The following is a 24,365-nucleotide window of genomic DNA, read 5'->3' as shown; positions in this document are numbered from 1 at the left end:
AGCTCCCAGAGACACAATGCCTCCAGGTATTCCCACTGCACATGATGTGGCTCGTCACCACTTCCAGCAACAGTCTGTACATAAATTACACAGTCCCATCCTGTCTTTTTTAACAAAAATATATTTGACAAGAGCTAAATGAAAAATGAAAAACATTTTATGTGTAAAATGTTGCCAACTTTTTTTTTGGTGGAAATTTTGAAATATTTTATATTTTTGCACCACTTTTATAGGTGGTTGAAAAATGGGGGTGGAGAGAGTTCTGTAAAAACATTTGTAGAGATTATTGCTATTTTCCATCAACTTTAATTTAAACAAATTCTGACTAGCTCTAATTTTGAGATGCAAATAAAAATTATTTTATCAAAATCTCCAGAAAAAATGTAACACTAGGTGTAACTGATCACATTTATGAAACAAAATTGTTCCTCACCTAGATAAAAAAAAATTCTATATATAATCATATATGGGTAAATACAGTAATTTAAAGCCAGCACGAATGGTTTGAAAAACCTGTTAGCAATGACTGAGGAAGAAGTTGCTGCTGCAACAATCCCTAATCAGTGTTTGGTATTACTCTGCTGATGAAAGTGGACTACTGCTTCACTCCTCACTGAAGTTGAGGTTGAAGAGCAGTTGACCTGCCAGCAGGAGGCAGGAGAGCAGCTGCTACCTCAGAGATACCCATTGTAGGTTTGGAGCCTAAAGTTGTACGGATCTGAGGGTATGTACACACTGACAACAGCATATTCACCATCGTCAGATTGATCTATCTGGATAGATTGAGCGGTAGTGAAAACCCAACTCAATCAATCCTGGTCGGTTCAATGAAACCACCTCCTCAAAAGGCGTAGCGCTGCATCAACTGGAACACATTTCCTGTCAGCGCAGCATAGTGGAGACAGCGCGCAGAAGAGGATTTAGTACGTCGACTGGTCACTGGTCCTTACCACATCAGCCACACCATCAGGAACTCATTCACCTGCACATTTACTAATGTAATATATGCCATCATGTGCCAGCAATGCTCCTCTGCCATGTACATTGGCCAAATCAGACAGTCACTACGCAAAAGAATAAATGAACACAAATCAGACATAAAAAATGGTAACATCCATAAGCCAGTAGGAGAGCACTTCAATCTCCCAGGACACGCTGTAGCTGATTTGAAAGTTGCCATACTTCAACAAAAAAAACTTCAAAAACAGACTTCAGCGAGAAACTGCAGAGCTGGAACTCATATGCAAACTTGACACAATCAGACTGGGTCTGAATAGGGACTTGGAATGGTTATCTCATTACAAGTAATTGTCACTGTTCATACATTTTCACCCTCTAATCAACAGTTGTGAATAGGCCTCATCTACTCTAACTAAATTGACTTTGTTAGCACTTGCCCTCCCCATTGTTGTTTCTTACCCTTAGATGTATATATATATACACACTTCCTATCTGTGATTTCCACTTCATGCATCTGACGAAGTGGGTTGCAGCCCGCGAAAGCTTATGCCCGCAGAAATTTGTTAGTCTTTAAGGTGCTACAGGACTCTCGTTTTTGCTGTATACAGACTAACACGCCTACCCCTCCAGAAAAATTAATGTTACTTTTTAAAATACTACTTTCTTTTTTTTAACAAATCATGTTGCTTTTTTCATCTCTTTAAAGACCCACTGTCAACCTGTTCAGGCCCCACATTTTCCTTTCCTTAATATAAAGTAAAACCCACACAGTGCACCGGGAAGATGACTTTTTAATACCCCCATTCACAAACCTTTATTAGCCTGGAATTATAGTTGAAAAAAATGTATAAATTCAGGGGAGAAACATAAAATCTTGAGAAAACATTCTCAGAAAACAAATATTAGCCTGAAAATGCAAAGGACCATCTAGATGCTTCCTAAAGCTTGTGTGGTATTGATACGGCCCAATATATACCTCCTGAAGCAAAACCCAGCTAGCATGGGATGTTTATAACATCACAGTGCTCAAAATATATGCAGAAATGGCTTTTAATTACTTCCCCATTTCATAGATGGGGAATGGAGCACAGAGTAATCAAATGACTTGTAAAGGCTGCCCCTGTAATCATGGGCAAGACAGAGCCAGGAATAAGACCCAGATCTCTTAAACCTCCGTCTAGTGTCTGAACCATGCATTGTGCACCTTAGTTCCTTCTGTTCTCTACCTGTGGCACGGTGCTAGTTGAGTCACCGAGGGGGCGGTAGTACTTTGGTGTAATTCTGATTGTGGTGGCTGGATGGTGTCTAGTGTCCTGTGATGTACAGGGATCTGGTGGTCCCTTCTGGCCTTACACTGGCGTGGCATGAGCGCTGTCAGCGAACAAGCAAGACAGTGACCAGGACACAGCACGGGCCATGGCAGCGAGTGAGGAGGAAGAGCGGCCCCATCCTCCTTATGCAGTTGGGGTCCGGCACCATTAGACGGCCCAAAGTGGGAGCATGGCTGTTCAAAAGGGGCGGGCAGTGCCAGGTCTATGTCCATCTGTGAGGCCACAGCGGGCAGGACAATAGCGGGCAGATTTCGGGGCATGCCCCTGGCAAAGGGCCTGCTCGGCACCTCCATCCCCAGAGGCGGGCCCTCTCCTCACACAACGGGGAGAGGTTTGGAAACTCCCACCCGCGGCAGGCGGTATTGGATCTCTTCCGTTCCTCTCGCCTCATTGGGGCTGGTTCGGACTCGTCTCTTTCTCGTCCGCTTGCGGACACTTCCCCCCGTCATCCCCTTCCCCGCCACCTCAACTAGTTTGGATTCGCCCATCCCCGACAAGGAGACCCAGAAAGCGCGCAGCATCTCACGTGATTCTCTTTCTGCCCTGCCCGCCCCTCCTCAGGGTACGTGCGGGCCGGGGAGGCGGAGCCAGCTCAGTCTGCAGCGGCGAAAGCTGCAGCCGGCCCGGGGACCGGGGCCGGGCATCGGCAGTGCCATGTCCGTGCGGGAGCAGAGCCAGGGCGGTGCTGTCAGCGCGGCCTGGCGGAGCCTTTGCGAGGCAGAGGACGAGGAGGCTGCGCCGGGCCGGTGCCTGTCGCTGCTGCCGTGGGACCGTTTCTCGGCCTGGCTGCACTGCATCTGCGTGGTGGGCTTCGACCTGGAGCTGGGCCAGGCCGTGGAGGTGAGCGACACCGGCGGGAAGAGGACGTGACCGTCGGTAGCAGCTGGAGGTTCCCCTTCCCCCCTTCCGGGGCGATGGAGCTGCCTGTGCGCCGCTCCTTGCGGGGTCGGGGTCGCAGTGCGGTAACCCGCCCTGGCCTCTTTGCTGCAGGAGACTCTGCTTCGTTCGCCCGTCCCTTGGCATTGAGAAGCGAACGGCCCGGGGGCCGCTCTGTGTCTTCCCGGGGAGATGCCATTACTCTGGGACTGACTCCCGCCACACGAAGGCGCTTTACCTGCCGCCGGCCTCGGTGCTGCGTAGCCCTGCGGGTCGGCGGCAGCGTCACTGGCGGGGGGGGCGTTTGTGCCGGGGCTGTGAGTGTTTTTAGTTTGGGCTTTTGTCCGCACCTTGTCTAGAGTTTCACTATCGCTTTCTCGCAGTCGGGCACTTCCCCTATTGTTCGTGTCCGACACACAGCAGGGGGAACTTAAAGAGTGATTTGATTGCGTGAAATCAGAAAACTTGACTCGGGTAAAGGCAATATGTTGAACTACTTTAAACGCACTGTCTTGAAACAACCAGGTTTTAAAGTGGCTGTCCCCCTCTACATTTGAAAATAAAAGAGGGAAAGAGGGAGAGAAGGAAACTAGGTTTAATTACTGTAGCTTCAAATCATTGTTTATCCTACACCCACCACCCCCGGTGCATTTTTCTGAACTATTGTCATCTTAATCCAAGATGAGTGTGATTTTCACTTTTCTCTTATAGTATCCTCATCATAGTATGTAGGTGTTTAATAAAGGTTTAAAAGATACATTGTAGCAGTCTGAGTGTAGACCATCTTCTCAGTCTCCTCCAGATCACTAGTAAGTATATATTCTTCAGTTTCTGAAATCCAGACATTGCAGCTCTTAACAAAGTTGAAACAGACTTAATTGCTTTTCTTTGTTATAGCCAAGAGAAATGTAAATAGAATAAATAGCAGTAAGTAAATTGGAGTTAAATATTTTATTCAGTTAATGTTATGATGTCTTATTAACAACAAAGATAAAGAAATTTGTTAGCAACACTTGACACTGTCATTTTAGCTTTTCTCAGCTGTGAGGAGGGCTCACAGTGGCCTTTAGTTGGCACATACTTATGCACATGCTTAACTTTCATTGCACTATCTTACATTTCTGTGGGATACTGTTTTTAAAATTGCATCTGCGGGCTTAGGGTCTAAGACTTTTCTATCATTAAAATAGGGTCTTTATTCAGCAACAAGACTTTCACCACAAGTAAATAAGTACAGGTAACTTTCTCAATCCTATGAGAGATCAAGAGCTGTGGACGTTACAAAGGGAACACTTTTTTTCCTCTTTACATTTAACTGGAATTAATGAACACATCTGGTCCTCTGTCTTGACACTCTTTCAAAGGAAATATCTTGCCTATATAGAACACTGCAAGTCTGCAAAGCACTGAGTAAGGCTGTCTTATGTAAAACATTTTTCTTTTCAAACAGCCTGTAAAATGTTGTTGTCTCCAATACTCACTATTTTCAAATCACTTTACATTGCCTTTATTTATGAATTGTGGCTTAGGCTCTCACCATAAAATGGGTTTTTATTAATGCTGGTTTGCAGAAACTCTGGGAATCATGGTGAAGGCATTTGAATGCCACCATGGCAAATTAGATTCTGTCCTGTCTCTGCCCCAGTTCCTGTGGGATATGAGGCAAAGTAATGTAAACCAAAACTTTCCACAATGATCTGTATTGGTTACAGACCCTTTTGTCCATGTTATCTCCAGCCTGTCCATTCCCCTTCCCTGGTGCTTATTCCCCTGTCCCTACCTTGTCCTGAGCCCCTTTCTCTGCTCCTGTCTGTGTCCCCTGTTGTTGTCTTTGTCTCCCCCTCTCCCGTTCTTTTGCTGTTCATCGCTTCTATTTTACCCTATCCTCCCCTTTTTTCTGTTCCCCTCTGATCCTGCCCCTATGTCCCCTCATTGCATCTTTTCCCTCCCCCACCTCCCATGTTTCTCACCCCTCTGCTTTCAAATCTGGCAGTTTCGTCGTCCTTCATGCTGCTTGGGCACCAACAGCAGAAAGGAGCATTGGGAACAGAGAGACAGTCTTCCTGTCCCCAGTTCTGGTACTTGGCACCACAGCAGCCACCAGGAGAATCAAGTGCAGGGAAAGTGTTACTTCATCCCTGCAGTCCTGGAATGGAGCACGCTTAGTTGATCTGTTGGGATAGTTCATGCACAGTCCAGTTGACATCTATTACATGTGAAGGACGGGAGCATGCTCAATACTGATGGAATCTTCAGAGAATTAAGATGCCTAATTCTAGCAAGTCTCTAATGAGCATACACAAATTGAGATTTTTCAGAGGATTATAATGTGGCCAGATTTTGGCTGATTTTCATGGTAGCCCCAAAAGGCATATCCTTGACACCTTGGTGACCCCCTCCCCCACTTTCTGCTAAATTTCAAGTCTTTATTCTAAAGCCTGAGGTGCTAAGGCTTCTCATCATAATGGTAAGATTTTCTTTTACACATGAAGACAACATATTTTTCTTTTTTTCTCATTCAGAGACATGTCTGAATTGTTTTTGATGGAACTTCCCCCCAAAAAATTCAGCCTGAGGTACACACCAAGCATGGAGAATTTCCAACCAAACAGTTTGGTAAAGGTATAGGCAACTGAAAAAAATGAACCCAAAACCAATCTCATCAGAAAGTTTGCAGCAGCCTTAACTAGAGATGTTGTTACCTGTGCTGCCTATAATAAGCTCAGATGTAAACTGATCTAAATAAGATAGTGTGTATTAAGCATTGCACCAGTTTCACTAAATTGATATTTAAAAAAAGAAATAGTTTAAACTGGTGCAACTTCTATGTAGATAAGGCCTAGTGTGTTGCTAACATCCATGCTATTTCTGTCTGTGATATACTTGGTTTGAGACCTGAAAAGGATGAGGCCCATTCAGTAATAGGAAGGGGGACCAATGAAAACCCAGGCTACTACTGCTATAGGAACTGGTGTTGGTGAGTTGGTATATAACACTTTAACTTCTGAGTTTTTATGAAATCAGTGCCCCGGCATGTTATCAGATGGCAGTATGCTGTTGGAGTTGTTGTATCTCTCATGAGAGACATGAGGTACTGGCTACCTCTGATTAATAAAATTTAGCACTCTTTGCAGTGGTTTGATGAAACTCCTGTATCCTGGCCATATTTCAGTGCTGGTAACTATATTAGTCCTACTTATATTTCCACTGCATTTTCACTTGGAGACAGTACACACTTTCTGTCCTAAACAATTTAGTGTTACAGTTTGTCACTTCCTGTCCTCAACTATTTGAGTGTTAAAATTTAACAAAAAAACAAACTGGATATCAGTGGTGCTTTAAGTCATTACCTTGTGTGAAAGAGAAGATCATGTTTTTTGTGTGAGATTTTTAGTCTAATACTCCTATCCTAGGATGGAGGCAAGCTTCCTTTGTGGAAAAATTAGTACATAATCATGTAATTAAAGACTGCAAAATTGAAGTTGCACGCACACCCTTGATTATGATACTTCCTGATTTTTAAGAGCTTATCTCATAGTTTCATAGAACTTCAGGCCAGAAGGAACCATCAGATCATTTAGTTTGGCCTCCAGTATATCACAAAGGCCATTACATTTCATCCAGATACCCTATTATTAAGCCCAAAGGCTTTAGTTAGACCAAAGCACTTCAGTCCACAGGAGAATAAACTGTGTCACAGACAGAGAAAAGGAGAGAGTAAGGTGCCCCCAATGTCTCAGGCACCTACAATAGCAGGGAGTTGATTAGATGAGATGCTGAGCTGCTCTCTGCAGACGAATTGCATGCTGTGCTACAGAGGAAGGCAAGGGGCTGCAGTGGCAAGGTGTTTTGATAATGTTAACTCTAAACTGTATCTAGTGAAGGTATGATGTAATCTGGAGTGAGCACTGATTCTAAACAAACATACTTGAACTAGTTACCATCCTTATTCAGTCAATTTGTACCTTTTTTTCCCTAGATGTGGGGGAGAGATAGTAAGCGTACTTTTTTTTTTTTTTTTTTTTTTGCACCAGTAAGGTTTTTACAGTGACTCCTTGAGAAGACAAGTTATGTTTTAACTAGTAGCTGTGATAATGAAGACAATCTGAGTAGGAAAGAGCGCTGATTTTTGATGAGTGTGAAAGTCAAGCTCCATCAGATGGAAAAAGGATAATGTTGTGAAATGTGATTTCACTGCCATGTTCTGAGACTAGAATAGGAACGGACATGTCAGTGAGTACTGCATCATAACAACTATTTTAAAGAGGAGCTTATTACAGTCTAAAGTTATACATCCTGTTTTCAAACAAAATAATATAAAATTAACTTTTTTTGTTTGTAGGTAATTTATCCTCATCATTCAAAACTTACAGATAAAGAGGTGAGTAAGAGCTACTAATAAACCTAGTATGTCACTTTAAAATTTTGTGTATTTCAGGTAATAAAACTGCTCTGTTTTTTGTTTTGTTTTTTCCCAGAAAACCAATATTTGCTATTTGTCTTTTCCAGATTCCAATTCAGGTAAATGCTTTCTTTACTTTGTAATCTGAAATCTGTGTGCATTATATTTCCAGATCAAACTATACTAAGACAGAGTTAAGTTTGACAGTACATATCAGTAATTTAGGGTAACGTATGACAGTGACCTTTGTGATTATCAAAAACAAAAAACCAAATCCCAAGCATTACAGACCTAAGAAATTCACAGTTTAACCTTAATTTAAAATATTAAACTCTAGTTGTTTGCATTGCAGTAATACCTAGGAACCCCATTTTATTATGTGTAAGTGAAATATTAGGATTGTTAGCTTGTGAAACTTGTGCCTTTCTCTAGTTCTTTCCACCCAATAGTCTCAAAACACCTTACAAACAGTAACTAAACCTCTCAATATACCTATGAAATGGGCAGGTTATACACAGATGGGGAAACTGAGGCACAGAGGTTATGTGATTTGAGGTTAGTAGGAGGTGGGAATATTGGATTGAAAGAATTAAATAAAATGCTTCTAACTTGTTGAAGGTTTTTGTATTTCAGTGTTATAAAAGCATGTCTAGAAGTAGAAGGCTAAGCTCTCTGTCTTCTGTTTCTGTAATCCTTGCCTCTATTACTGAGTGTGATCCTACTTGCTGAACTTTTCTTTCATCTACGCTCACCCTTCTTGACTTCCAAGGGGTGTTGAAGGCATGTAATTAGCAACTTGGACCCCTTCAGTAAGAGATGGCAGGAGAACAAAGATTTCTTTCACATTTTACTGTTTAAAAAAGACGAAAGCTTTGATATCTCAAATTGATATCTTTCAGCGTAAGTTCGGATTCTGTAATTTTTGGAGGTTCTGCAGCAGACACCTCTAGTGTTTAAGAGGAAGGAGGGGAGTAAACAGGTTTGCTGTTCATGTGCTCTGCCAACCGTTTTTAGCTATTATATAATTTTTACAATCTGCTTAGCTTTATTTTTGCCTATTGTCCTGCTGTGACTAAAAGTGAGATAATAGATTTTCTTTGTTCTTTTCATACGTGGAGTGGGGGAACAGTTCCTTCTTAAGTCCTGCATATAATCGATTTATATTCTGAAGCATGAAATGTGTTATCCTTACCTGAAATTACTGTAAATCAGGGGTGACCAAACCATGGCTCTTGAGCTGCATGCAGCTCTTCTGCAGTTAAAGTGTGGCTCGCAGAGCCTCTCACACCTTCTCTCCCCAGCTCAGGGCTTCTGCTCAGCAGGGGGAGGCGTCTCGGGACTTCAGCCCTGTGGGGCATGCCTCCCGGGGCTTAGGGTTTCAGCAGGAGCACACCCTGTGGGGCTGAAGCCCCGAGCCCCAGCAAGCACACCCAGCGGGGCTGAAATTCCGAGCCCACCCTGCCTGTAGGGTGGAAGTCCTTAGCCTCACCTCCCTGTCACAGGGCTGAAGCTCCAAGCTCCCACAGGTGCGCACCGGCTCTCAAATTTCTGAAGATTATGATATGTGGCTCGGAAGGTCAGTAAGGTTGGCCACCCCTGCTATAAATGTTAATGATTGCAAATTTATCAAACATTTAAAAATCACACAAGAAGCTATAGAATAATGTATCAAGAATAAAACCTAATTTGAAACTCAAAAATAGTACTAATGTACTTTAAGAAAATTAAGTTATTCTAGGAATATAGTGTATAAAACTTGATTAATCTGAGGAGAGAAACCATTGTTTGTTGCTTATAGGAACCCTAAAGTAAGTCACACTATCATCATGGTCACACATAAAAGATTTAAATCATATGAGTCCTTCCATCGATGAAAGCTCTATTTCAGAGGTTAGCATGGAAAATAGTTTATTTTAACAAATAAAATAAAAGCTATGCAACTTGAAGATTTTTTTGTATTAGGCTTTAAATCTGAGGAAGAAAGCTTAATGCAACGTAAGAACAAATTTGGAAGGAGTTGTTAGCTTGCAGCTGAATCAAGAGCCGCAGTCTATCATCAGACATTTCATAGCTCAGAAGGCCAAAGAGGGCATAGAATGTATCAGGCCACATGACAATGAATTTGGTTGAAAAGTTACATTATCAGTTGATGATATGTGCACTTTATTGAGACAAGTTTGTTTTGTTTCTAGAGTAAAATGTAAGTAGACTTTGTAGTGGTAATAGATTACTTTCAGAGCAAAATATGAATGCCATTTTTCCTTGATTTGTTATGCAGAGCTGCCTCTTAAATTGTCTTTCAAAATAATTGGAGCAGATGCTGCTAAGAGTTGGAGGAGAAACATACTTGTGCTGTTCACTTTGCCCTTTGTCCTATTTTTGTACAGCATTTCTATTTGTTCATGTCTGTGCCTTTCAATGAAAGGGAGCATGCTGAATTAATTTAACTTGCCTATTTTTCTTTCAACAACTATGATCAGAAAATCGGTTTAAGACTTTAAATACACTGCAATGCCCATGAAAGCAAGAGAGTTAATTAACTAAAACACTAGTGACATGACTGTTTTTTTCCCTTTAGTTCTAATCTGACTGAGAAATAGAAGAGCAGAGTGTAGTCTGAAGTAACTACAAGTTAAAAAACAAAGTGGTCTTGTGTTTGATGCTGCATAGATGGTTGCAGAAAGAGCATTCACTTACCTTTTCATTTAAATTACACAAGTAGAAAGAAGCTGCTAAATAAAACAGCCTTTGAGTCCTGAACAACGTGACAGTATGTGTAGTCATTTGGTGTTAATGATTCTAAGAATAACTTACTTTCAGGGCTTGTCTACATGGGTATGTTACATCGGATAGTTTGTTAGCTCTGAATGCTGCTCATTAACTGTACTGAAATGAAGTGAGCCACGTTTCTTTGTTATGCTGTCTTAAAAGTACTTTTCTTGTTAATCATATCAGCACTGCTGTGTATTTGTTTGAATTGACTGCATATGTTTCTGGGCAGATATCCTATGGTGCAATGTTCTGCTGCCCAGCTGTATGTTCTGAGATTTTTCTTGTGGGATGCTTACTGGCACCTACAGGAATTTTGGGATTTGAGTTCAGACTTCTTGCCATCCCGTAATTCATCCATATTTTGCCAGTGATACTTTTGAACTGCTGTCAGGCAGCATGGAGGGCACACTGCTGCAATCAGAACAGTTATTAATAAAAACAGGATGATTCACATGCACTGGCAGTTATGCAGCCAAATGGATTTAACTGGGCCTCTGTGAACAGCTTTGGATGCCACAGCAACATGGCTACAGATGGAGATAAAATGGAGCAGTTACCTTTTCAGGGCATTTATCTGGAGCAGCTTCATTCAACTGAGCACCACTGACTGGTGGGACAGAATAGTGACACAGAACTGGCATGCCCAAGAGGCCATTGAACTTCAGGATATGGAATCCTACTTTCCGAGAGATCTGTGCGGTGCTCACCCTAGAGCTGCAGTGGCAGAACACCAACGTGAACATTTTCTTTAGGTTGGAGGGACATGTTGCCATCACCATACAGAAGCTCACCATGCCTGATTACTGATCAGTAGCCTAATCACTTTGGTGTTGTCATAGAGATGTGTAATACTGATAAGATGGTGCTGCTGTGCCAGGTCATAACCATGGCAATGCACATGACTTTGTATGGATAGGGCTCCTGAACTGCATTGGGCTATAGACAGGGTCCATGTGCCTATTCTTTGAACTGCCCCCACCACCAGCACCACAGGCAAAAGACTTTATCAACGGGAAAAGATATTTCTCTGTGGTGTTGTAAGGCCTAGTTGATGACTATGAAGGTTGTTGATGTAGGGTTGTTGGGAAAGGTCTATGTTCTAAAATCTTTAGAAACTCGGGTCTACTTGCTGGAATGGACAAGGGATTTTTTTGTTCCCCAGATCACTATGGCTAAGGTTGGCCTCCATGTTTTATGATCCAAGACAAAGTTGCAAAATCTAGGATCAGGTTCACCCAAAACTCCAATCTCTTTGAATAATGAAACACTTGAAGCAGTTTCCAGCTTTTGCTATTTGGGTTCTATACGCATCAGTTCCTTCAACTTTCATACAGTGGTTCTCCACTGGATTGGCATCACAGCATCTGACATGAGTCGTTTACAACTAGTATGAAATCAACATAATCTCATCATGACAAACAAGTTCAGAATCAATTCGAATTGTACTCTCTCCATACTGTTCTACAGTTGCGAAACATGGACACTATGCCATTTATACTAGGAAAAGCTGGAGGCTTTCCACACAAAATGCTAATGTCTTCTACTGGGCCTAAAGTGGAATAATTTCATTTGTAATGCAGATGTTTATGGTCTCTCTGGTCTACAGATTACTGGGATCATTGTCTGCAGATGGCATTTCACGCTTTTTGGACATGTCGTGAGAATGCCTCAAGATGTTCCGGCAAACGCTGTTCTCCAGGTGGCTTATAACGTCCATGATAAAATTTCACCAAAGGGGTGAAGCTGGCCCATAGGCAGACCCCCATTACGTGGGTGCATCAAGTCTGTTCCAATGTTGGACTCTTGGCCTGTCAAGCCCTTGAGATTGCATAGAAACGGACCAAATGGTGAATGATCGCTAGGGTTGACCGTTCAAATAAGCGTTGAAGGAGAAGAAGATGATCACTACAGTCACTAAAGGAGTTAGGATTTCTCCAGCCGTTTTGGGAGACCCAACCATATCCTTTGCTTCCTTGAGTTGTGGAGCCTTTTTCTGGACACTTGGACAAGAGAAAGGAGGCGTTTAACTCTACACTGAGAGTCACAGAACAGAGTACGCATTTGGAAGACTGGAAAAAGAAGGTGATGGTGCTTTGCAACAAGGCTGGATATTTTTAGTCATGTGCCTTGTATGATAAATGCTTGGTGAATATTGCACAACATCTGTGAGAGCAAGGAAGGAGATCCTGGACAATGGTGGGGAGCAGGTGGCAGGGAGACTTTTTTTGAATGGTATGGACAGGTGGAGAGGGTATCTTGCAAGGAGAGTTATTTACTGTGGCCCAAAACATCAAATAATTATCTCTCTCAAAAAAAAAAAAAAAAAAAAATTTGCATGTGGACTCAAAGCACTATAAGGCGAACAAACTAAAGTTACTCCGATGTAACCTCCCCATGAGCAAGCCCTCAATTCAAGTCTGTTGAAGTCAAGATATCATTATTTCCTCCTTTTTTCTGTTTTTGTTTTGGCATAGGTTGTCTTGGAGACACACAATTTTGTTTTAGATTCCGACAGTCTTCTGGTAGGAGGCTCTCACTGCATTGTATGCTGGACCAGCTGGACAGAGACTTACCAGTTTCCTTAAAGGTTGGAAATACACTAAAAGGAAATCTATCACAATTTAAAACAGAAAGTTCAAAATTGTACTTAAATTTTAGCAGAGGTACTCTAATTCTGATCTGAATTTTTGTTGTTGCTATCATAATGACTAAATTTAATTTAGAGAAGTTGGTTCAGAAATATTTTCAAAGAGAAATATTTATCAAATTACTTTACCAGATGGTATTTGAATTGTAAAGTTTTTTAATAGTTATCACTTTGAAGTGCTTTTTCTGTATATATGCTATTTATTGCTAGATAAGTGGTATGGTACAGGGAAATTCCACTGATGACTAAATCTACTGCATGGATTGCTCTGAAAACTGAAGATAGAAAGTAATCAGATCCATGGTCCTGAATAAATAATTGATCTTGTTCCTTAATTAAAAAAACAAAAATGCATTTTACTTTCCAAGATCTGAATTCAGAGTTGTGTTTTTCTTTCGGCTATTGATGGCATCACCTAAATCAAAGCAAGTAGCTGCACTTTCTGAATTCCTTTACAAAACTAATTATCTTCAGCTACTTCAGGGAAAATTGAAAACCCTGAACTCAGGCCTTGATTGATAAATATAGGTGGAAAAGGTTGTGAATTCTTGGGTTTTAGGGTAGATGGAATGGTTTAAATATTTTGTATTAAAATAGGTTTGTTTTAAGTCTGTGCATTCTTTTTCTTAATGCTTTGAGAATGTTTTAGATAAACTTCTTAACCTGTGCTTTTAAACATTTATTCCTAGTCATATGATTTCTTAAAATGCAAACACAAATCAAGAGATCAGGATTTAAATGACTAAAATCGGAAAAGGGAAGGAAAAACATTTTGAATAGTTACTGAAAACATCCATGGTCAGCTTAGAATAAAGGATTTCTTATTGGTCATGGACAGGTGAATGAATGGTTGTAACATACGAACTGTGATCCAACTATATAGTGTATGCCTGTTGGGTATTTAAAATATCTGTATTGTCAGGTGACAAATTTTAAACAATTTTTTTCTTAGTTCAGTAGAAGCTCCTTAATTCATCTTTAAACCTTAGACTATGTAGCATAGCTTTCTTTTTACAAATTTGAGTATTGACATTTTTTTTTCTTACTGATAATCCACACCTAACTGTTGATGAACCAACTTATAACATTATACTTTGACTTTCTGATGGTGTTTTCTGGGAAAACTAAGTCTGATTGCAGAAAATTTCAGATGGACATGCATACAGGGAGAATAGAAACAACAAGCACATTGAATAAACAATAAGTCCAGCTAGTGCTACAGCAAGTCCATCTTGAGATTTTCTGTTCAAACAGTTGTAGAATTTTTAGTTCTTGTAAAGAGGATGAAGCAAATACACCTTTCACTTCACCATATATATCAAATTTAATGTATAAGAAAATATGTTTTAAATAACACATAGAATGTTCAAAATAGGGAACAGAATTTACTTTCAAATTATTATTGATTTTTAAAAAAAAATTTTTTTTTTTTTACAGAAGGACCCTGCATATTACTATGGCTATGTATATTTTAGACAAGTTCGAGACAAAACATTAAAAAGAGGCTACTTCCAGAAGGTAATCAAATATCTTACTAGAAAAACATGTACAATATCAACTCCAGAGGCCATTGGACTTGAAGCTGAACAGGGTGGAATCAGTGACTCACTCTTTTCTGTAAAATTCTTAGCACATTGGTGCTCAAGAAATGAAATAAGAAATTACCTACCATTGAACTGTAGCTGCAAAAAAAATTGTAGGGCATTCATTGTGTTCTTTTCACTATAAAAGTTATTTATAAGTCAATATTTTATATAGTCTGCATGTATATCTCCATAATAATTGTATCCACACTACCTTTTAATATGAATATTTCATCACATGGAAGAAAAACTGCAACAGCTGGTTTTGGTTTTCATAAGTTTTAGTTTATAGGATCAGAGAAATGGATTCCTGATACTCTGATCACTGATGGGGAAAACACTTGCAATATTGAGCTGATGAACATTACAATGTGAAGAAGCCATACTAGAAAGTAACTCAGACTGGGTGGTTTACAGGAATTTTATAAAATTCCTGTCCATATTAAATGGTGAGATTTAGTAATCATGTTGGTAAATGGTTGAAGAACCTTGTTCTGAGAAAACTGTGCTTAATGACTTTGGAACAGTTATAGCACAGTTTTGAGCCCTAGTGGGGGCCAAGCTTTAAATAGTACTTATACGGGGAGAAAATCAGCTCTGTTGTTTAATTCAGTCCTTTTTGTCTAAGTTTCTTCTTATATTTACATCTCGTAGCTGGTGATCCTCTCCTTTCCCATTATTGGTTCTGATCTAAACCTTGTATAGGCTCCTACATCTGGAAGGTGGAAAGGGGTGTGTGTGTGACCCAATGCTATAGTGGTTCTACTCTGAAAAATGCCCACATTTTTGTTTGTTTGTTTTTAAAAGACAAACCTTATTGAACACATCTTATGTGTATGAAGTAATATGTGTGTCCTTCAGTGACAAATAAGTTTTTAACTACTTTTCACTCTTGTTAACCCTGCAGATCCAACAAAAATACAGAATTAGCTGCATTTTATTCTGGCTTGTATCTAATCAACAGAATTGTTAACCAAATTCCAATTGTAGGGCCAAATTTTACTCTCACTAGAAGCTTGCATAAGTATAACTGAGGACAGAATTTGGCTTGCAGAGTATAAATTAATGCTAGTGATGCACAAGCCAGAAAGAACCCAGTTTGTCTTTAAGTTTCCCGGTTGAGTTGAAAGTTAGGCTGTTGTTAAAGCCACCAGTTTACTTACAGTAAATTGAGCAAGTTTGACACAGAAGCCTTTGTATTGCACACAATCTTAGCATGCCACTTTTTTTTTTCCCCAAAGAAGAACTACGCTATATTGAAACAATAAATCACTAAATGCTGGCATTTATAGATTTGTTTGTGGTTACCTGTAATTACATATTTGGTTGAAAACTCACACTTGTTGCTAAATGATTGTTTTTTAATGTATTTTGTGTATTATTACTTTAGGAAGGGACTAAATTAAAATGATTTAATCCTGGATTATTTTCCTGCTTTCTTTATTCCAGTCCTTGGTTCTCATCAGCAAACTACCTTATATCCACCTTTTCCACACTGTGCTTAGGCATATAGCACCAGAATATTTTGTAAAGAATGAACCTTTCCTGGAAGCAGGTTAGTAATACTATTTTGGAAAAGCTCACAAAAGATTGTAGAAATTCCATGCAACAGATGAGATAAAAACAGATGGCATTTTCTAGCTTGTTAATAATAACAGGAAAAAAAGGGTTTGTAGCTTGCATGTTTTTTGCATCTGGGTGGGCTGTTAGTTAAACTCAGAAATTGGGTTGAAGGCTTATTATCTAGAAGATTAGAATATGGTAGAACCTAACTGATCTTGATTCCTTCCAAGGGTAGCAAAATGCTCCCACTGAAGAGCCAAAAGTCTGTCTTCTCAGTCTGGGGACTACCTGCTCAACACAAGTAGCTGGCAGGCACCTTAATTTGCCCTCCTTGCAATTTGGATTTACTGTCACAGAGAAAGATGTAATGGCTCTCAAGCTGTTATTTAAGATACAAGAGAGTAGTTGGAGGAGAAAGTGATATTTAATGACTTCTTTATACCCACTGGAAACATCAGGTGGATCCTCTGAACTTCTGAATCCACTGGTATGAGAACATTGAGATTCTGGGTTTGCCTCCATCTCCCAGAAGCAGTAACAACACAGACTATCAGTAATAAGTGACTCATGACTGTCTCAGAGCTTTATTAAGTTCCATAAATGGGCCAGGTGTGAGGTATGGTCTCTTTTTTGCCCATGTTGGTTCAGCCCTGAGCAGCATCTTGCTGCTTTAATGGACAGCAATTGGGGAATCCACTTTTTGGGCATTTGCAATGTACTGACATGCACATTAGCAGGGTTTTTACTGCATTATATTCCAGCCTTTGACCAAAAACAAACTTTCCTTCCGTGCTTAAAGCTAGCACTTGCTGAACTAGTAAACAATATTCACAGCTGGAGATTCTAGAAAACCTGTAAGCTTTTTAGCCAGATGGCTTTATCATTGGCATATCACTAATATTTCTTGTTTATCTTTTTAAAAAAATGTTTACTTGCAACTTACAAACTGTGCTCACAGCTAATATGTATAACCATGTGTTCCTTTTACTCTCTCTTGCTATTTACTTGTACAATTACGTAACACAATGGAGTCCTGATCCTAAATGCAGCCTCTGGCTGCTACTGTAATGTAAATAAAAGGAAAAGCAGATAAGGTGATACCTTCTTATTGGACCAATTAATAGTTTACAATAACATTTTATTCCAATATAAGGATCATTGAATTTGTCTGTGGTATGCAATAAGACGTTTTCAAAATTCGAAGCATAAAAAGTAGATGACTAAGTGAAAAGATCTCAGGAGTGATGCTCTTGGGGACAAATATTAATTTAAGGCTTCAATTTTTCAGTATGTATACAAGTAACTTGAATATCTTGGGGGTATTGCATATATAAACTAGATATATAGCATATTGTACCTGTTTGATTCTGTTTTTCAGTTTGTAGTGATGTTGATCATTGGCCACATCCAGTCCCAGGGAAAACACTAAATTTGCCTATTATGGGCATTATAATGAAGGTAAATGTGTGACTTTTTACCTTGATCTTTTTCTCCTCCATGTCCTGTGTATATTCAGTGTATTCTGCCTTGTTTTCAGCATCTCATAGTTTGGAATAGAAATAAGGATGTACTCATAGTTAAGATTGGGAGGATCCAGATTAAATGTCATGGAGCCCTTTAAAAACATAAGTAAAGTTATAAATATCTATTTTATCAATAAGATTCTACATAAAGATTCAAAACAAATGTTTCAAAAAAATTCCAGTCCTCAGCAGCTAGCTAATTGCTGTTGCAGCACCTGTCCTCCAGAATGTAGTTTCCAAGAGGTTTTTTAAATAATTTCATTGATGTGCCAATATATGCTAGCACACTAGAGAAAACTTTAAAATATTTAGGGCTAAATTTTCTACTATATGGATGTAACAGCATTCAAGTCAGTGGAGATAGACTGATGTAAGTTGGAGGAAAATCTGACTTCTCCTAGTAGTTTTACATTATTTTACAAATAATCTCCAAATCAGTCAATAAATGGGGCCTGACAGTCCAAGAAATTAAGCAATTTAAAAACTATCCCTAACCCAATCCTGAATAAAAAAATTAAAAAAAAGAAAATTAAGAAAGTTAAAGCTAATACACAGTAAATTATAGCAAATGCAGTGATTGGATGAGGATAGGAACTGAAGCATTTGGGAGTCACAGTTCCTTCATAGCTTTGAATGGATTTAATGCATGTAGAGTTTGTGACTGCAGAGTTGCTGTTAGCAAATAAATCTGGGCTCATGGCCAGAGGCCTGTGCATCTATGAGAGAGAATTCTGGAAGAATCAGCAGTTCCTACTAGTAAAGCAATGTTCTGTTTTCATTATAACTTCTAATTGGCAGGTGTCAAATCTGCCTTATTTTGGGGTCTCTCCTGTTTTTCTAAACTCTGAATATTTAATTCTCAAATACAGGGAAACAGAATGCTCTTTTATAATGGCTTTATATTTTTGACATTTAGTTACTTGGAAAGTGTGGGAGGCTGCTACTGACACTTTCAGCTGTATCAAGGCATTCTACCCTCCCCACTATGCTTAGGCAATTACTAGCTCTGTTTCAGTCTGTGTTCCTGAGCTTCCACTCCACGCTGGTTTCTAATATGATGTGATTTAGTGCTGCAGTACTAACAGCTGCAGGTTGTGAGGTCAGGAACTACATAAACATTTTTCAGTTTGTTTTGGTTTCAACCAATATTTACCAAGAAGTCTGAGATTTTGGGAGACTTTTTCAATGGTAACCACCCTTTTAAACGGAAAAGTACATCATCTATTCAGAATATTTCTTTTGTAACATCAGAATCTATTGCATTTTAGAGCTCTCTGGTTGGTTTTTTGTTTTACCAGAGACAAACTAAAAGTTTTAATTTTAATAGAAAAAATTCTAATGAAGACAACCATATTCTTTTAATTTTAAAAATGTTTAGCAATGTAATATTGCGTAGGATGCTTAACATTATTAATGTTGTTCTTGTAGCAGTGATCTATCGTCTCTAGCTAGATTTTCAATATTGTCAGGGGAAGTTAAGTATCACTTTTTGAAATAGTACCCTCTTACTTAATATTTTCCAAAAAAATCAGCCTGAGGCAGACAGCCTGCATGAAAAGCTTTAGCCCAAATGGTTAATATTTGGCAAAGTTCTAAGAAACTGAAAACAGGGTCTTGTAATGGGAAATGTCAGGCAACTTTAATAATAGGCAGTACTACCAGCACTGCCTAAAATGCTGTCTCATACTTGGTATTCTAATCTTAAATTGAACTGGACATAAGGAGAAAGAATTACTTTTTTTTTTTCTTCCTAAGCTGCGGATTCCAACGTGTCACGACAAGCCTGGAACAACCCAAATAGTACAGTTGACACACCAGGTAGATATACTGCTATCGTACAGATCACTGAAAGAGAGCCTCTATCTTTCTGTTTTAAATTATTCCTTTCGTGGTGTTTTCCAGATGTGTGAAATGTTGTTGTATTTCGATGCTGATATACCCAGCTTATCAGCTTTCTTGCTTTTTTGGATGAATAAGTGAAAGCTTCTTTGCTTGTACAAATTTTCATGAGCTTGATCTTAAAGCACTGTATATTCTAAATTATTGATTAGAAATAATAAAATAAATTTTACAAATCAATAATACCTTCCTGTCACACAAGAGGAGGCAGTATTGATGGTAGTTGAGCCCCAAATTACTGAAAGCTGAACACATTGATTTGCATGTGGACAACAAATTGGAAATTGATGAAGACATTGGAGTACAGTATAATTTGTTCCCAATGAGAAGCACCAAGGAGTGCTTTAGTACATTCCCTCTAAATATCTTTGCAGACCATTCTTTCACTGCAGTCTCCTGATGTCTTATGCTCTTGTATATTGTGCATCTTGAAGAAACCTATCTTAAGGGGCTCAACAAGTCTGTTTTCCTTAAAGACTTTGGACACTTTCATATCTCATGCTCTGGGTTGCATAGCCATACAGAGTGTTTAATTTTGTGGTGCTGGGGCCTAGCAGAAAGGCACCTGACAGAACATATTACTCAGATGTGGTGTGGTGGCATAAGAGACGTTTCCATGGAGCATTGTTTACCTGAACAGTTATTGAATAATTTGAGAGATGTCTATGCAAACAGTTTCTGGGTTATGGGTTATGCAATATTTTTGGTGCATGCCTGTGACAAAAAGGGAATTTTCTGTAGTGTTTTTGAGAGTCCTGTATATGCCTTAATTTCCCCTGAGGGGAGGACTAAGGGCTTGTCTACACTTGCAGTTATGTCGGCAAAACTTTGTCGCTAAGGGGTGTGGAAAAAAAACATACACCTCCCCGAGCAATATAAGTTTGCCAGCATAAGTACAAGTGTAGCCACATTATAGTGGCGGGAGAGAACTCTCCTGTCGACATAACAAAACCACCTAAACAACAAGTGGCAGCTGCTGTGTCAGTAGAGAGTATCTCCCACTGACATAGCACTGTCCACACTTGCTCTTATGCTGGCAAGACTTATATTATTTGAGGAGGATGGGGGAGTTTCCACACCCCAGGGCGATAAAGTTTTGCCAGCATAACCACAAGTGTAGACAAGGCCTAAGTCTGCTTTCATGGCAGGCTAAGAGAGAGAGGTGGATATGTGTTTCCTAGCTGTCTGGGGCCTGAATTGGTCATTAAAAAAGTACTGGCCAAGCCCAACTCCATATCAGTGGAAAATTCAAGAAGACCATGGAAAATCCAGTCACCAGGCCATTGATACCTAGCAACCAATGACCCAGAGGGAGATGGATTTCTCTGATTCTTGGGGGATTCAGGGCCCTTGAAGTCATTGATCATTGAATCTTTCAACAAAAGGGTTGAAGTCACCGGGTCTGAATAGAGGTGAAAAACATGCCTAGGCAAGGATTGTAACTTGTTTAAGTCTTACTCTTAAAAGTGTACTTTTACTTTTTTGTAACCATTGCTATTTTTACTCCTAATACTTGGTATGACTTAAACCTATGACTTCTTGTTTAATAAACTTGTTTTATTTTTGCTATAAAACAATTCAGTGCTGTGATTGAAATAAGATTGTTTGTTTGTCAAATCCCAGTTAAAGAAATGAGCTGAAGTGCATTGTCCGTTTAAAGGACCAATTAATTTAAATTACTTTTGTGAGTACTCCAGAAGAAGGCTGGATGCTGCAGAGAGATGTCTGTGTGCAGCTTGGGAGTTTGGTACACTGTTTGTTAACTGCAAGGCAAATTTAGGACTGGCAGAGTCCTGAAGAATTTGCTGGCGAGGCACACAAGCTGGTGTGTCAGGGTATTGCCAGACATCTTAGCAGTAGCAAAGTTCTGACTTGCTCAGGCTAAGAGAGGTAACACAGTAACTCACAATTCTGGGAATTGCAGCAGACTGTCACCTCGGCAGAGCATTTTGGGGAAATTTGGGACTGAGAGAGTGGCGGGATTACTTTTCAAAAAGTAAGTAACAAAGCCGTGGAAGCCAGGGTGTGATCTGGATGTTTGTTGTTTGTTTGTTGGTGTCAGGGCTGTGAACCACAAGCATTTAAGTCATCCAGAGTTGTGGGGCAGGTGATGACACAACCCCTTACTGTTCTGGGTTGAACTCTAAAGCATCAGAAAGGACTTTTAATTCAAGCAGCTTAGTTGATACCATTGTAGTTGACACCCATAGAGGAGGGAACCAGGTGATAAACCATTTAAAGCTCTAAGACAAAACCATCACCTTAAACTTCCCCTGGAAACTACTCAAAAGCAAATGCAGGCTCTGGAGCAAGGTTCCTTTTTAAAAAAGTCTAATTTCTTCACTTTGATTTCAGGATGGGGGCAGGTAGAATGCAGCTTCCTCAGCATTTGGCTATTGGGGAGCTGACTCAAAAATTACTGTTTAGGGGACAAACCCCTCAAAATTCCATACACAGAAGCCAGGGGTATGATAAACCCACTGGTCTGTTTCTATCATCTCCCAAACATTATCTTATGGGCTGAAATGTCTTAAACATTTGGTGTCATCCCTGGGCTGAGACTGACTTCTGTACAGTTTCAACCAACTTAATTGATATCTTACTTTACTCTTAACACAGGTAAATAACTAAATATAGATATGACATAGTACATGTCCTGCTTTTAATTTTCGGCCCACTGTAAACATTTGAGGGCAACTCTTTTATTCAGTACTTTAAATTGTATTATACTGACTAAAATTAATTTTCTGCCTTGCAGGCAGACACACAAATCTCCATTGCTTTACCTACTGTTCATGAAGTGGATCTTTTCAGGTAAGAATTTGGCCTGATTTTTCAATAGTATTGAATACTCACAAATCACACTGAGGTCAATGGGAGCTTCATGAAACATGACTCTTCAGTTAACCAACTAATTTTAACAGCATCTTTGCAAATAGCTCTTAAGGCATTGTTTGCATTAATATGGCTAAAGAAAAATACAGCTAACACTGGCTGAAAGTAACTACAGTACAGTAGCAAATTCTATATTATTGGATATTTATTAATGGGAATACTGTTCTAATAACTTGAAAGACAGAGGAAATGTTTATTATAGTTTTCAAACGTCCTTTATCTAGGTCTATACTTGTAACTGGAATTTGTATTCATTCTTCTGATATAAGTATATTGAAAGTATCTGTATGCTCTTTCTGTAAATCTTTTTGCAGATGTTTCTGTCCAGTATTCCTTCACATACAGATGCTTTGGGAACTAGTGTTATTAGGAGAACCAGTTGTTGTTATGGCACCATCACCTTCTGAATCTTCAGAAACTGTTCTGGCACTTGTTAGGTAAATATGATAGAGCATCTTTACAATTCAAGTTCAATTGATCTAAGAAGAATATTGGATAGCATCTAATGAGGCTCTCGAAATTTGACATTTTTTGTGTCTCTTTACATAAAGTACTGTATCTCTCTATATATACACTTCATTTAACCTTCTATGTTTCTGCTCCACAGTTGTATTTCACCTTTGAAGTACTGCGGTGATTTTAGGCCCTACTTCACCATACATGATAGTGAATTCAAAGAATATACCACTCGTACACAGGCCCCGTAAGTAAGATGGATTACAGGTGTAAAAGTTGATGATCAAGTCATTCTTTCACCATAACACTGGCTTCAAGTGGAAACTCAAGAAGATTAAACATAATTTTTTGAGAATTTGGTTCTGGACGCTTTGGAAAGAAACCACCTTCTATTTGATGTTGTGACACAACTGGCTATTGTTAACTATTTTATACAAAATGGGGAATAACTCACTAGGCATTGCCACTCTGAAAAGGATCTGGCAGGATTTGGATCATAAATCGAATATAAGTCAACAATGTGATGCAGTTGTGAAAAAGGCAAATATCCTTCTAGGGTTATTAACAGGATTATCATATGTGAGACAAGGGAGGTAACTGTTCCACTGAGCTCTGTAGCAGTGAGGCCTGAGCTGAAATATTTTGTTCAGTTTTAGGCACTGCTCTGTAAGAAAGATCAAGACAAATTGGAGAGAGTCCAGAGGAGACCCAGGAGTATGATAAAGGGTTTAGAAAACATAACCTCTGAAGGGTAGAAAACATAAAACAAAACGGAGCGTGCTTAGTCTTGAAAAAGACAACTGAGGGAGCACCTGATCAGTCTTCAGGGATGTTAAGGGCTCTTATGAAGGGGATTGTGGTCAATTGTTCTTCATGTCCATTGACAGTAGGTAGTACAGGAAGTAATGGTCTTAATCTGCAGCAAGGAAGATTTAGATTGGATATTAGAAAAAGCTTTCTAACTATAAGAGTAATTTAAATTCTGGAATAGGCTTCCAAGGGCGGTTGTGGAATATCCGTCATTAGAGATTTTAAAAAAACAGGCTGGAGAAACACCTGTCAGGGATGGTCTAGGTATACTTCCTCCTGCCCCAGCACAGGGGGATGGCCTAGAGGATGGCTTGAGGTCCCGTCCAGCCCTACGTTTATATGATTCTATTTTAATTGTGGTTAATCCTGCTAGCTAAAAGATAGAGAAGAGCTGAAACCTGTGGCATAATCCTAGAGTCATCTCATGTTTAGAATCACCCCTGAAATCAGTGGGATTTCTGTATATCTGATGGGTGAAGGAATTTAATCCTGAATGAGAAAAGATTTCTTGCTCTTCAGTAAGGGCATGTCTACATGGGGAAACTGACCAGAATAGCTATGGCAGAACAAGCTGTTCTGTAATAGTTATTCTTTAATAGTTCTTCATGGAAATAGCGTATTCTGGAATAAAAGTCACTTTTTATTCCA

The 24,365-nt window shown here is 39.4% G+C and overlaps 1 protein-coding gene across 3 annotated transcripts in view; it reads left to right on the top strand.

Annotated features, from left to right (window-relative positions):
• DENND6A (DENN domain containing 6A) overlaps positions 1 to 24,365 on the top strand; it is a 42,022-nt gene that overhangs the window by 5,153 nt on the left and 12,504 nt on the right. For 2 of the 3 annotated variants that reach the window (XR_010918955.1, XM_067544213.1), the window contains exons 1-11: positions 2,867 to 3,131; positions 7,510 to 7,548; positions 7,646 to 7,688; positions 12,816 to 12,928; positions 14,426 to 14,506; positions 16,021 to 16,126; positions 17,513 to 17,592; positions 19,413 to 19,475; positions 22,315 to 22,370; positions 22,766 to 22,888; positions 23,059 to 23,154. Coding sequence is in view for 2 of the 3 variants with exons in the window: in XM_067544213.1 (XP_067400314.1) it covers positions 2,946 to 3,131; positions 7,510 to 7,548; positions 7,646 to 7,688; positions 12,816 to 12,928; positions 14,426 to 14,506; positions 16,021 to 16,126; positions 17,513 to 17,592; positions 19,413 to 19,475; positions 22,315 to 22,370; positions 22,766 to 22,888; positions 23,059 to 23,154 (986 nt within the window). In the remaining variant the exon portion in view is untranslated. Of the gene's footprint in view, positions 1 to 2,866; positions 3,132 to 7,509; positions 7,549 to 7,645; positions 7,689 to 12,815; positions 12,929 to 14,425; positions 14,507 to 16,020; positions 16,127 to 17,512; positions 17,593 to 19,412; positions 19,476 to 22,314; positions 22,371 to 22,765; positions 22,889 to 23,058; positions 23,155 to 24,365 lie in introns of those variants that run through there. The other variant, XM_067544214.1, reaches the window with a different exon arrangement.

The sequence above is a fragment of the Emydura macquarii genome, unplaced genomic scaffold (genome assembly GCF_026122565.2).
Source record: "Emydura macquarii macquarii isolate MOO-44397 ecotype Brisbane River unplaced genomic scaffold, CSIRO-AGI_Emac_v2 contig_968, whole genome shotgun sequence".
Lineage (NCBI taxonomy): Eukaryota > Metazoa > Chordata > Testudines > Chelidae > Emydura > Emydura macquarii.
This window is presented reverse-complemented; position numbering and strand designations above follow the sequence as displayed.